This window comes from Leptonychotes weddellii, chromosome 2 (assembly GCF_054177405.1).
Source record: "Leptonychotes weddellii isolate Sample4059 chromosome 2, ASM5417740v2, whole genome shotgun sequence".
Classification (NCBI taxonomy): domain Eukaryota; kingdom Metazoa; phylum Chordata; class Mammalia; order Carnivora; family Phocidae; genus Leptonychotes; species Leptonychotes weddellii.
This window is the reverse complement of record NC_138370.1, coordinates 138,631,642-138,647,328: the sequence shown is the minus strand read 5'-3', so window position 1 is coordinate 138,647,328 and position 15,687 is coordinate 138,631,642. Positions and strand designations below refer to the sequence as shown.

Genomic DNA, 15,687 nt, shown 5'->3' with positions numbered 1-15,687 from the left:
GGATATAAAATCGATGCTCAGAAATCAGTTGCATCTCTATACACCAACAATGAGACTGAAGAAAGAGAATTTAAGGAGTCAATCCCATTTACAATTGCACCAAAACCCATAAGATACCTGGGAATAAACCTAGAATATCCAATGGGAAACAGTCTCTTCAACAAATGCTGTTGGAAAAACTGGACAACAACATGCAAAAGAATGAAACCAGACCACTTTCTTACACCATACCCAAAAATAAATTTGAAATGGATTAAAGACCCAAATATGAGACCTGAAACCACAAAAACCCTAGAAGAGAGCATAGGTAGCAACTTCTCTGACATCAGCAATAGCAACTTTTTCTAGATAGGTCCCCTGAGGCAAGAGAAACAAAAGCAAAAATAAACTATTGTCACACACACACACACACAGAAATACACAATGAAATATTACTCAGCCATAAAAAAGAATGAAATCTTGCCATTTGCAACAACATGGATGGAGCTGCAGAGTATAATGCTAAGTGAAGTAAGTCAGTCAAAGACAAATACCATATGATTTCACTGACATGTGGTATTTAAGAAACAAAACAAATGAGCAAAGGAGAAAAAATGAGACAGACCAAGAAACAGACTCTTGAGAACAAACTGATGGTTACCAGAGGAGAGGTGGGTAGGGGGATGGGTTAAACAGGTGACAGCGACTAAGGAGTACACTTGTGATGAGTAATAGGTGATGTATGCAATTCCTGAATCACTATATTGTACACCTGAAACTAATACAACACTATATGTTAACTAACTGGAATTAAAATAAAAACTTAAAATGGAAGTTCTAGAGAAAGAAACAGTACCTTTTTATGGATCTGTATCTAAGATAAGGCTGACAGGGCACTAGCCCTTCCCTTATAAATTACTGGAGAGAGTGGCCAGCTGCCAAGGGGAATGAGCTACATACTAGGAAATTACTTCACACAGATAAAACTTCGTAGAAAGATCTGATGAGGATAAATCGTCCTGATTCCCCTGACTACTCTCAAGCTACCCCCTTCTCTCCCAAGGATAAAAAGGAATATTCCAACAAAGATAAAAGGGAGCCAGACAGGTGGCAGTGGAGGAAAGGTGAGAAAGAGCCAACACATAAATTGTAAGTTTCCCAGTTCTTTCATTAATTAGCTACCTGACCTTGGACAAGCTGCAACTTCTCTGGGCGTCATCCATAAAATGAGCTGAATGATTTAATACCTTCTACTAACAGCTCTAATATTCCAAGATAGAGCCTATATTTATATTCTGCTGAAAATGGTATCAGGACTGCCTATCCGTAATCTGATCAACGCAAGTGGCCAACAGTAACACAACTAGGTTAGTTGGATCAAGGTTGTAATATATACACACATTTATACATATCCTCCTCCTATCTTGTACATATCTTGGCATATTAATGTTAGAATATATATAATATATAGCAGCTAATATATAGTAGTAGATATATTGTATATGTAGTTAATATATAGAATATATAATAGTTGTTAATATTCATTAAAATGCAAAAATGTCCTCAACATATTAATAAATAAATAAATGTAACACTTTTTAGGAATGTAATCTTAAAAGCTGTAAGGATAAGAATTTATATTTCCAAAATTTTTAATATGTTCAAGTTTTCTCTGTTGCATATTACAATGTTCTAATTCCTAGATTTATTTTTTATAGTTATCTACGTATGTACTACCTGTGTCTTGACAAATAGTAAAAAAAAAAAAAAATTTGGAGACAATCCTTCTCTGTTTAGCCTATTAGTGAATTTACCTTCATTAAGGCATTAAGAAATTAGTGAAGATATTATACAAATCTGTGAATTTATAAGAAATTTTTCACACCAATAAAGCAGAGCGGGTAGTTTATGATTAACATGTAAGATCTTATTAAACCACTGCACTGAGATTATAATCATAAAATATAAATTAAGGAGTGATTAAATGAGCTATTTCCTTTCTCCGTTTAGACATTAGTTTGTGTGTACTCTTTCATAAATACATTACTTATATCTAACAAGATAATTTTTGACAACGTCAATGAGTTTAGTGATGAGTAGATGATCAGAAGGCTATTATAGACCACTCTTTTATGAACTTTAGAAGTAATAAAATAATTTTGTTATAGAAGAACACTTATCTTTTAGAGGAAAAAACCTTAAAATCAGAAACTATTATTTGGTTTATAACTAAAGCGTCCACTAATTTAAAGAGCTAATTGCTGGTTTTTAAGCTAAAAGGTCTGTTCTTTGGCTAGCTTTCACTAGTTTCATGAGTGGCAGTGTGCACAGAGGCGCAGGCCATGGAAATCAGAGGCTGCAGGGAATCCTAGCTGAGCTACTTACTCTGTTACTTTGGGTAACATAATCCCTTTGTTCCTCGATTTCCTCAACCAAGGAAAGTAAGAAAGGGATACTAACAGAATCTACTTCATAAGATTATTGTGAGCATTCACTGAGTTAATATGTGAAAAGCGCTCAGTTATTTTTCAGATTTTAAGCACAGCTATAAATATATATATAGTCCAACAAATTTTCATATGGTAACATTTCTGCTAAATATGTATTTAATCATCCAGCAATTAACTGTTCCATCTAAAGTATCAACAGAAAAATAACTCATTAATTTGCAAAATACTTTATGTTGCTTTAGACTTTAGTTGATATACAAAGACGCTTGCTATATGGTCATTACACATACATACATGACACAGATAAATGCTTACAGTCTAAAATAATATATCCAAACAAACAGGGTAAGAGATGTAAATTATTTAACAACCTCTAACATCCCTACCTCGACTGCTTTCCTCAGCTCTATGTCTGCTTTGTTAAGTGTTTATTTTTCTTATCCTTAACTGTTACTGCCAACGTATACCACCTCTGTTTCCTAAGTTTTTCTGGAAATTTGATACTGATCTGTGTATTTTGTGTACAGAGATGATACCTATATTATTCTACAAAGGAAACGATTAAAAAGTAGAAAAGTAAAATTGATAGATATGAGTGACTCAAAATTTTTGTGAATTTTATAATTGACTGTATGAGGTATTAAGGGTTTTCAATTATAAGCAAGTATGTTCTGAATTGTTTTAAAAAATAATTTTGTTACAGAACATTTCCTTTTAAAAGTTTCTACTTGAATTAAGAAGGGTTGCCTTTGAATGTATATTTCAATGGTTTAGTATTTTCAAAATACTTCATTTATTATCATTTTATATTTGTGGGTTTAGGTGAATTTCAATTTGTTAAAAAAGATCCTTGGGGAGCACCAGGGTGGCTCAATCTGCCTTCGGCTCAGGTCATGATCCCAGGATCCTGGGTTCGAGCCCCACATCGGGCTCCCTGCTCTGCGGGAAGCCTGCTTCTCTCCCTCTCCCACTCCCCCTGCTTGTGTTCCCTCTCTTGCTGTCTCTCTCTCTCTCTAATAAATAAATAAATAAAAATCTTTAAAGATTTATTTTTAAGTAATCTCTACACCTAACATGGGGCTCGAACTCATGACCCTGAGATCAAGAGTCGCATGCTTTACTGACTGAGCCAGCCAGGTGCCCCTCATAAATAATATTTAACATGTGATGAATAAAATACATTATTCTTCATTTGAATGTTGTTAGTGGCCTCAGGTAAAGAACTTGATAGCTATAGGTTTCTGACCTTTATTAAGCCTCTCAAAAATCATATAATACTAAAAAATATGAAAATTTAACATTACCTTACCACATAGTACTATTTACTTATAATAATTTTAATTGAAGATATCGTTTATTGATTTACAATGAATCAAGACTTTTCAATATTAAATTAATATTGTTAAAACCATACTAAAATTCGTCACCTCAACGATATCTTTTTCAAGGAAAATAAAAGTTTTCAAAAATCAAATGTAGACATACCTCTAACATTAATTGTGTAAATTCTTCATTACTAAGGAATGTAGGTTTCCAGTCCTGTCGAATTTCACTGGCATCTGACTGTGCAGTGATTTCTGTAAAGATTATTTGACATATTAGTGGCATACTCCAAACACAGGGTAGGGGTAAGGGGTGGTACCAAAGTCCAACAAGTTGCCTTCTCTCCTCCCTATTTAAGATGAGAACCACAGGCAATAACCTTCATTGGTTTAGGTAGGTATCAGGAGGCGCAGGTTTGGGTATGATGAAATACATGGACTAATGTGGCAAGTTATCTCCTTGGATTTCGTCTCTTGGAAATAACCAGTCTCTGGTTTTTCTTTGGGGAGCTTTGACAGCCTGTATTGCTAAAAGCCTGAGACTGCTTCCTGCTTGACATAATGACCAAATAAGAACCAGAACAAGCATATTAGTATCAAGCATTAGAAAGAAATTCTTTCTTCTCATCCTTCTCTTGACATTCAAATGGTGGAATGTAGCTAGCGCAGTCGTAAGGACATGACTCCGGAGGAAAGGAGCCAAGGTGGTCAGTCAGTCAGTCTGCTTTTAACTAAGACGACTTTAGGGTTGCCTAGTACCAGGCAGAAAGATGCCTTCCAATCTGAGGTGCTCTATTCTGAACTAATTCAAGGAGACTAAAATTTGGGGAAAAACTTTAAAGTAATAATCCCAGAGTGATTTTGCTTAGTGTCCCCTTGAATGTTTTCTTAGTGGTAGGGAACTGGTCAAAAATCTGGAAATCCCTGGCTTGGAGCACACATTTTAACAAAATTATTAGTTTATTTTGCAACATTTTTCTAATGGATTTAGTTACGAGAAAGCTATTTATAAATGATGAAACATGAACTATTAGGTAATAAATATTTTTTCCATTTTTAAATGTAGACATATTCAACCAGGCAAAATAAAAATCTGTAACATAGATTTTACTTCACAAAATATATTCTACTTTGCAGTGAAAAGTAGGGACTAATAAGCTGTTTTGATTTTGTATTACCAGATATGTAAACACAGGATATTAAATTGTCACCCAACATTTGGCATATTGGAAATGCCTGTACTACAATATGATGAGTAACTAAGAAGTCTAGCTACTAATTCTGTGGAATATAGTCATGCTTTTCAAATTCACACCAATTATATACACTGAGAAAAAGAATTTAAATCCACAAGCAAATGCATCAAGTTTAGTTGCACAGGCTTAGAGTACTAATAAAAGTATTTAAAAACTCCCTTTCAATTTAAGGTAAATTTTTCTTTTGTGAGAATTATATACCCAATTTTGAAAACAAAACAAAACAAAACAAAACAACTGACCTACTTAAATGCCAGAATTAATCCTCTACTATCAGGGGCAAATGCATTCATACGATTTCATTTCATTCAGCAATCATTTATTGAACTGCAATGTCTGAGGGGATTGAGTGTGCTAACAAGGGACACTAAGGTTAGTGAGAATACTATTTGCAGAGGTAAAATGTAATGATAATGGTGACAATAAAAATGAAGACAAGTGATTTTGACACATTTACAGAAGAATCAACAGAATTTGGCAACTGTGATACAGTACTAAGAAAGGTGAAAAAAATCTGAAAGTCTTTTCAGGCTTGAGTCCTAGGGCCTGAAAGGGTACTGTTGTAAAAATGTAAAAAGGAAGTTGAGAGAAAGAGGTGACTTGACAAAATGAAAATGAATTCACAGTTTCAGATGCACAGAGTTTGAGCACATGCAAAAGAAAGATCTAGAAGTTATCTGGAAACAAAAGACTGACAAGTTTGCATCTAAAAATACAGATATGGTAGTTTAATAGAGAGGCAATAGTTGAAGCTATGGAATGAGATAACCAAGGAAAAGAGTCTAGAGAAAGCAAAAGCACAAAAGATATCTGGGGGGAAAAAAAGAAAGAGTTCAGTTAGGAATGGGAGGTGAAAGAAGAAGTGCAGTATAACACAGGCCAAGGGGGGAAAAAAGCCAGTGGCAGATGGATTAAAATTTCCAGTGCAGGGGCACCTGGGTGGCTCAATGGGTTAAGCCGTCGGACTCCTGATTTCAGCTCAGGTCATGATCTCAGGATCCTAGGACCGAGCCCCGAATCTGGCTCCACGCTAAGCACGGAGCTTGCTTGGGATTCTCTCTCTCCCTCTGTGCCTCCCCCCCATTCACACACTCTCTCTCTGTAATAAATAAATAAATCCTTTAAAAAAAGATTTCCAGTGCATTAGGTATAAGAAAAAGCTATTGCTATTGTTTGATTGGCAGCAGAACAGGTGGGGCTGCTGGCATTTGTGAAATTAACAAAAATAATTTCAAAGAGGTGGTGGAGCATAAACCAGCCTGGTAATGCATGACTCAGTAAGCCCTGGAGGAGTGAATAAAAGTACTAGTTACAAATTCTCCTTCAGAGAAGTTTTGCGGTTTCATTTGCATCTGGAAAAGGAAAGGTCCTTCTACACGTTTTTCATCTATTATCTCTGTTACCAAAACACTCAATGTTCTTTAAATTGTTCATGGCTCATTTAGTCAAAATGATTTTCTTCGATTAATAATCACTTTATTTTAGGGCGCCTGGGTGGCTCAGATGGTTAAGCGTCTGCCTTCGGCTCAGGTCGTGATCTCAGGGTCCTGGGATCGAGTCCCACATCGGGTTCCCTGCTCAGTGCAGAGCCTGCTTCTCCCTCTCCCTCTGCCACTCCCTCTGCTTGTGCTCTTCTGTCTATCTCTCTGTCAAATAAATAAATAAAATCTTTAAAAAAAAAAAACCACTTTATTTTATAAAGTGTTTATTTCCTAGACATACACTGAAATCATCTTTTAAAATGGCATACAAGGGCGCCTGGGTGGCTCAGTTGGTTAAGCGACTGCCTTCGGCTCAGGTCATGATCCTGGAGTCCCTGGGTCGAGTCCCGCATCGGGCTCCCTGCTCGGCAGGGAGTCTGCTTCTCCCTCTGACCCTCCCCCCTCTCATGTGCTCTCTCTCATTCTCTCTCTCTCAAATAAATAAATAAAATCTTTAAAAATAAATAAATAAATAAATAAATAAATAAAATGGCATACAAGGCCCTCATGATGCGGTTCTTGCCTTTCTTTGAAATATACCCGTAAGTTTCCAACTCCAACTATGCTCCAAATACACTGAACCCTCCCTGCTTTTCTGCTTTTGCACACACTATTTCCTATTTCCTCCAGGTGAAATGCTGTTCTCCTTATTTAATCTAAAAGGAGGACTCAGCTGAAAAATCAACCATTTTTAAGGCTTTCCTGACACATTTTTTTCCCTCTGTGTTCTCACGGCAAGTTTATGGTTTACAAACACTACTCATGTTTTAAGTATCTGCATTGTAAATTAGCTGTTTACATGTCTGTCTTCCTTGGTTTGAGTTAACTGAGGGCCAGGACTGCTACTGTGCACCCCAAGAATATAGGATTTAGTAGGCACTAAATAAATGTTTGTTGAATGAAATAAAGAACATCTCAGGAAACCTTTAAAAAGGCAATTGATTTCTTTCTCTCAAAAAAAGGTGAGGAAGCATCCAATTTTAAGAATCACTGTCAAGATTCTATCACATTATGCTTTAAGGGAGACTCTGTTATTTAAAAAATCCGTCTTATAAAGTTAAAATTTTACCTTTATGTTTTCGTAAAAAATCAATGCTCTTCTGCAGAACAGTAGATTTGTCCATCTTCCTAGCATTACCAGGAAGCATGGATCCCAGTTCTTTAATGAGAACATTAAATTGATCTCTACGTTTCTTTTCAGATTTGTTTCTAGATACTCTGATGGAAAAAAAAAATTAAGCAGCTTTCAAACAATCCATTTGATTACACACATAGTTTAATACAATGCTCACTTTGGATACAACTACATACCATGTACTTCCATCAATATAGGTGGTAATAAGTATTTATCCACGGGTTACCAACAATGTACAGTTAATTTTCTTCTCAGCTTATCAGTGAAGAACTTACATATTAAGCATTTGGGAAACATGTTCTTAGGAAAATGCCAGTAAGACAAACCTCATTCAAATCTCAGGTTTTATTTAATCTAATATTTACCAGGAATATGTATTTTCCTTATTAGGTTATTATGAATATTACTGAGATACATTTGTGGAACTGCATATAATGTATAAATACAAATTATTCAAAATTACTAGTTAGGAGAAAGTTACCCATCTCCTATAAGTTTTAAATTATAAACAAATCTAAAAATGAAAATCTCTCTACCCTCAGGCTTATCCACATAGTCTTCCTCTTTATTCCTGTATGCCAGGCTCCAGCACGGAGCTATAACCATTTGTTTGCATCTCTCTCTCTCTCCATTAGGCTGTGTACACCTTGATAACAGAGCCCCAATTTTTTCATCTAAGTACTTAAGGGTAACAACTAACAAACAGTAAGCACTCAAAATATGCATGCCAAATGAATAATGAGTACTGTTGTATGTGAAGCAGCTAACCAGTAAATATCAAGTGGCACCAAGACCTTCAGACAGTAAATACAATTATTTATATAGTAATTAATCATTCTATAATACCTCTAATTGTCTACTTTGTGAAGTTAGATTTTCTAATTCAGTTTTTGTTTAAGCAATGTATACTCATTTCCCAAAAGGTCAGAGGATAATTTTATTTATTTTTTGGTTTTCAGTAATAAAGAAGCATTTATTCTATATTAGTACTGGGAAAAAATACAATAGTTCAAACCTCTTAAGAAACATAATAGATACTAAAATCACTCCTTCATCAAACAGTGAGTGCTTGCTATAATAACAGAGACTATGCTAATAAAGGCTAGGGATACTGGGAAAAGACAAGCTCTTTCAAGAAATTTATCCAATTCCTACGGAAATTCAGAGGAACCAGAGATGGCATTCTCATGCGCTGAACTGAGTCACGAAGGCTGAGTGAGAAAAGGACAGTAGTGGAGTGTATGCAAGGCACCGCAGGTACAGGAAACTTGTACAGGAATGAAAACCTATCACAAGTAGTTCAATCTCGCTAACATGGCCAATGAGTAGGCTTTCTGTGCCCCAGTATGCTAGAGCTGGGGGGGGAGGGGGGGAGTTAACATAAATGCTGGAAAAAATCATGAAGTTTTTATGTTACATAAAAGGATTTTAATTTAATTCTGAAAGTCATGGGAAGGCACTGAAATGTTTTAAAGCAAAAAAATGATGGGAACAGAACTGCTTGTTAATAAGACCATTCTGGCATCAGAGTGATGAAAGGATCAATGCTTGGTGAAACAAATTCATTTAGCAAATACTCTTGAAAACTTACTGTATGGCAAACAAGCCTGGACACCACATGACCATTTAGGAGGCAAGTGCAACATCCTAGCCTATAAACCATGGCAGTGTCAGTGTTAACAGAGTAGTGTGGGTTTGAGGGTTAAGACACAGAACTATCCGTTTTAGGTAAATCAGACCTGGTTTGCAGTGGGAAGCAAAAGGGAAACCTAAGAGGATTCCCAAGTTACTGATAATGCTGTTTATTAATGTGAAATAAAAACATGTGATACCGGTTTTGGTGGACAGATGGCTTGGAGAGAATTTAGATACAATGAAATTGCCTGTTTCACATTTTAAAAGATATACACAAGAGGCTTAGATATGCAGATCTAGTTATATTCCTCTATAAAAGAGTAAGAAATAAGCATTTGAGAATTAGCATGTATGAAGTATCTGAACACATGAATTGGGATAAAAATAAGAGTCAATACTCACTGCATACTACTGATGTGCTAGGCACTACTACAGGCACTTATGAAATCTCATTTATTCCTATGAGGTAGACTTTCTTACCACTTTTCATTTTACAGGTGACAACTCACGCACAAAGGAGAACATGCCCAGTGCCAAACAGCTACCATGAAGTAATAATTCAACTCAGCCATTTTTATTCCAGGGGAAGAAAACATACAGAAATCACATATTGCCAACTCTATCACTGGATCACAACCACTAAAGCCAACTTCACTTCATATTACATTTAGTCTGGAACTTCTCAGCCCTTGTGATGACTTCACTGAGAACAGGCCACAGATGTTTCATTTTGAGGATGGGTATAAAACCCCCTTTGTTCTTGATTCAACACTAAGGTACTTGAACTCATCATTGTTTTAGTCAGAGCTCACTGTGGTCCTCCTTAATTCTGACAGTATAGTGAGGTTCTTTCTTTTTCTCCAATGTCTTCCAGAGCCACAGTATTTCTGGTTCCCTAAAAACATTATCAAACTTTCAGAGTCTTCAAAAATAGAATACACTTAGCTTACCTTATCCATCTATAAACTTGGCCTTTAAGACTGTCCAAGGCAATTCCTTACAGTTCTACCTCTTCATTCAGGCAAGACTGAAGAACTTTCCTTCACCAGATTGAAGTTAAGGGATAAGGGGTTGTCCTACATATTTTTAGCTTCAAATCCAGGTCTTTTTATTTCCTTGAATACATTGTATAGTTTTCCTCAAAATCTTCTTCTTAGATATATTTTAATCATTCATTAAAGTATTCAGCAACTTACCTGGTTATTGTATTTTTCATATCCCAGTCCCCCCCCCATTTTTTTGCTAAATACAGACATGTAAGAACTATTACTTATTACATGTTTATATTTGTTATCTGTGTATAATACAACAACCACTACCCTTGTCTAAGCACCCACATAGTTCAACACAGCTGGAAAAAAAAAAACCCAGAAAGTGTTTACTACTCATTCTGAGGGACTATAAACTTTGCTATAATGCTACCTGGACCCTCCCCCTCCTGATACTCTAATTAACTGCCAACACTCCTATTTAAGGTAGAAGCCCCCATCGGTACCACCATGGCTCTAGATCCCATTCCCTCACCTACTTGAGGATACCTCTCCAACAAGTCTTCCCTCCCTTTTCCCACTGTCTACTTTCCCTTCTATGGGAGAATGGAGGCATGTGGAGGTCACAGGGGCCTAGCCTGAAAGAACTCCCAATCGCCAAAGGTGAAACAATTTGAGCAACAAACTAAGAGAGCAGTGGAGTATATAACCTAGAGTATAAAATAAACACATGAGTCCATACAGACATAAAAAAATGGGAAACAATGTTTTTACAGAAATATTCCAAATGTGTGTAGATACCCCCTCCTATGGGAGGTGGAGCTTAATTCCCCCCATTCCTACTCTGAAGGTGGGCTACACTAAATAACTTGCTACCAAAGAACAGAGTAAGTCAAGTGGAAAAGAGTAACTATAATGGTGGATCTGGCAAACCCTACCTTAGCCGAGTGATGAAAGTTAACATCCTTAGTGATGTCTTATAGATATTATATACTCATAATATGTGATGAGATGAGCACTTTTACAGGATACTTTTATTTAAATTATAAACTGCATACTGATAATCTAAGCTTTTCCACCTTGCTAATACATCTAAGTTCTTAAGACAGACAGCTTTTGGAAATCACTGATTTATGATTTATTTACTTTTACATTTACTTATTTATTCATTTATTTACTATTTTACATCTTAAGTTGAACTACCTTTTTGCTTTGTCCTTGTCATCTTCTTCCACCAACCCATCAAAAATACTACCATCTTCTCTAAAAGAAAAAAGAAAGTGGATAGAGAAAATAAGAGCAAACTCATTAAGCAACAGCAATTCCAAAATGACATGTGAATCAAATCAGTTATATCCTAGGATTTTTTGTAGAGTTAAAGGACTGTACAAATTCAAACTCAATTAACTGCTAACCTGTTTTCTAACAAGTATTAGAAAATTAAAGTTTATCCATGTTTAATTACATTTTTTAAAAGTTTATCACAAATGTGAATTTTAAAACTACTTATGTACTATATATATGACATGCTAAACCAGAATTTAGTTTAATCAGAGGTTAATACCTTGTTTCAAACTGTTAGTAATCAATGAAACCTATAGAAAGTCAGTGTATTTGTCATATAAGAGCACAGCTTAAAAAATTTATTTTGAGACATTCATGTTATAAAACCAGAAATCATTCATAAACAGCACAGTATCTAGCATTTAACTTATATTAACACATTTCATTCATTACTAATTCATTTGACAAATATTTATTAATACTCATGTGCCAGGCTCTGTTCTGGACAAGATTACAGAGCATTAAAGCAGTTAATCAAACACAGAAATCCCTGCTCTCCTACAGCTTATTTTCTAGTAGAACGAAAAAAATCAAGAAGGGAATATATGATGGAAAGTTTTATATTTTTTAAAAAGGGGTGATTTTTTATTTACTGCGATGTTACTTTAATCCGAGTGGTTAGGGAAGGACCTGCTGAGGTGCAGACATTTAAACTGAGATCTAAGTGACAAGAGGGGTTGGTTATGGGAAGATCTGGGGGAATAGCATTCTAACAAATGAAATCAAGAGCACTGGTGGCTAACTCCTTAACCTAAGTAGCAATATTAAATAATTTCATATGAATTCATAAATTCACTATTCACTACTTTAACCACACCTTTCTGTGGCCTATAAAGGCATATATAGTGCCTGCTGGACCAACTGCTGAGAACATCTGCAAATCTTGTATTATAGAGCTCCATGTCTGGACTTTCAGGGTTCCATGTGTGCTCTGCAATTTATGAAAACTTTTGTATGTATATGCATGTTATTGAGGAGAGAGTCCCTAACTTTCATGAGATTCCCAGAGATAATGAACTCATATTAAGAGTCACTGCTTCTGTCTGAACACAGACGTTATCTCTAGATATCATATTGTCTAGAATGGGAATTGGGAATCATCGAGAAGCATAATACCACATATTTAATCTCTTAGGAGCGCTGAAGGAACACCCTTTCTGAGGAGACAACTATACATAGAGCCCACCTGAAAATATGGCATAGCCCCAATCTATGGCAGTGCTGCAGGCAGGCCTCTCTAAGGAAACTCCTTGCCCCTTAGGTCTTAAGTTCTGGTAGAGTATATATCTTCACTGTTTATCTCACAGGAAAGGGAGATAGGCTGGCCCCAGACGTCAAAGGTCACTTCTGTATACAACTCTAGCTACAAAACTCTTAAAGAATCCCCTATGGAAGAATCACACAGTACACTACAATAAAAATAAAGGAACTTCAGTGTCAGACAGACCAACACAGGTCATAATTCCAGCTCAACACTTAATTATGTGACCTTAAACAAGTTATTCAACCTCCCTGACCTATCATTTCCTCAGCTGTAAAATCTCATGGATTATTATGAGGTTAAATGAAGTAACATATGAAAAGTACTTGACAACAAAGAGCTGTCAAAGAGTAAGAGCTTAAAATATGTTACTGTATTTCATCAAATTAAAAACACCATTGATCTTTATAAAGACTTATGAGTATTTTATATGCCACCAAGACGGAAAAAAAATGCTACCAATTAAACTACGATAAGGCAATTGTAAGATGAAGCTCAGTGTCAGAGGTGTTAAAATGTAAACAAACAAACAAAAAAGTCTTAAAATCAAAGAAACAAGGTTTATCCTCCTCGTAAGAGTATGATTTAAAGACTATAATCTTAACTAATAAAATCCTAATTATAGTTACCACTTATCAATCACAAATGCTAAATGCTTAAAGGGATGGAGTTAGCACCAATAGATAAGGAGAAAAAAACAAGACATAAGGAGATAGAAAATTCCATAAGATGCCAAGGAAACATTTGCCACTGCCACAATTTCTTTCAGAGGAGCTCTGACCAAATACTCAAAATTACAGTTCAAGATCTGTTTAGGACACAAACCATATGCTGCTGACTTTGGCTATAGATAATATCAATATGTCTTACTATTACACTGTTGGCTCAATATGGAAATTGAATGTAATAGGAATTATGTTTAAACATGAAACTCCTTTTATCAGTTTGATACAGATCATTACTCTAATAATAAATTTTAAAATAGCTTTATAGGATTCAAAATAAAGCGTCTTTAAAAACATACCTGTCAACAATCGAGCTCATTTTACTACAGCTTACGGTAAACAACATAACATAATACGTTTTCGTCTTGTGGTAGACATTTGTACTTCTCCTTGGGTGGAAGGAAAAATAAACAGTCATTAGTTTTCAAAAAATTTACTTCTACAAACATAGTAATGTTGAGGAACACTGTAGGTTATCATAGAGAATTCAAATGTTTTGGTTTGTACCCAGGGCTGAAACATTATTTTCAAGCAAATAGCTGGGGCACATGTGAGGCTTCCTTCTAAAAAAGAAACACGGGGGAAAAAAATTGAGGATTCATTTTCTATTATAAAGTAATAAAAAAGGCTACTCTTAATATTTAGTATATATATTAATTAGAGTATGTAACTGTGAATAGGTTATAATTCAAAAAGATATGTACACCCCTATGTTCATGCATCAGTATTTACAACAGCCAAGACAGAGAAACAACCTAGGGGCCTATCGATATAGATGAATGGATAAAGATGTGGTGTGAGTGTGAGTGTGTGTGTGTGTGTGTGTGTGTGTGTGTGTGTGTACAGTGAAATATTACTCAGCCATAAAAAAGAATGAAATCTTGCCAATCTTGACAACATGGATGAACCTAGAGGGTATCATGCTGGGTGAAATAAGTCAGACAAAGACAAATTCCATATGATTACATTTATATTTGAAATCTAAAACACAAAACAAAACAGACTCATAAATACAAAGAATAAACTGGTAGTTGCCAGAGGGGAGGGGAGTGGGAGGATGAGTGAGCTAGGTGAAGGGAAGTAATGTGTACAAACTGCCAGTTACAAAATAAGTCATGGGAATAAAAAGTACAGCACAGGGGCACCTGGGTGGCTCAGTCGTTAAGCGTCTGCCTTCGGCTCAGGTCATGATCCCAGGGTCCTGGGACTGAGCCCCACATCGGGCTCCCTGCTCAGTAGGAAGCCTGCTTCTCCCTCTCCCACTCCCCCTACTTGTGTTCCTTCTCTCACCATGTCTCTCCCTGTCAAATAAATAAATAAAATCTTAAAAAAAAAAAAGTACAGCACAGGGAATATAGTCAATAATACTGTAATAACACTGTATGGTGACAGATGGTAACTACACTTATCATGGTGAGCATGTGTAATGTACAGAATTGCTCAGTCACTGTTTATACCTGAAACTAATATAACACTGTATGTCAACTATTCTTTAATTTAAAAAATCTAATCAACAACAAACATTTGTTGAAAGCCTATTTCCTATTAAATAGTAGGCTAAGCTTTAGGGATACAAGGATAAAAGACACAGTCCCTAAAAATCTGCAATTGAATAGGGAGACAGATACCTAAATAATAATAATAAAAGAGAGGATATAGAGTATATAGAGGATATAAAGTATACAGAGAGGAGTCAAAGGAAATATTCTTGATGACAATGAGTTTGACAGGTAGTCTAGATTGTTACTAAAAATATGGTGCAAACTACTGGGTATTTACCCCAAAGATACAAATGTAGGGATCCGAAGGGGTACGTGTACCCCGATGTTTATAGAAGCAATGTCCACAATAGCCAAACTGTGGAAAGAGCCAAGATGTCCATCAACAGATGAATGGATAAAGAAGATGTGGTGTATATATATACAATGGAATATGATGCAGCCATCAAAAGGAATGAGATCTTGCCATTTGCAACGATGTGGATGGAACTGGAGGATATTATGCTGAGCGAAATAAGTCAAACAGAGAAAGACATGTATCATATGACCTCACTATGAGGAATTCTTAATCTCAGGAAACAAACAGGGTTGCTGGAGTGGGGGGTGGGGTG

The 15,687-nt window shown here is 35.7% G+C and overlaps 1 protein-coding gene across 1 annotated transcript in view; it reads right to left on the bottom strand.

The window, feature by feature from the left end:
* CLOCK (clock circadian regulator) overlaps positions 1-15,687 on the bottom strand; it is a 128,599-nt gene that overhangs the window by 47,140 nt on the left and 65,772 nt on the right. The window contains 6 exon segments of the mRNA XM_006752468.3: positions 803-864; positions 3,844-3,856; positions 3,911-4,006; positions 7,558-7,706; positions 11,451-11,510; positions 13,877-13,966. Coding sequence (XP_006752531.1) covers positions 803-864; positions 3,844-3,856; positions 3,911-4,006; positions 7,558-7,706; positions 11,451-11,510; positions 13,877-13,923 — 427 coding nt within the window. The 5' untranslated portion in view covers positions 13,924-13,966.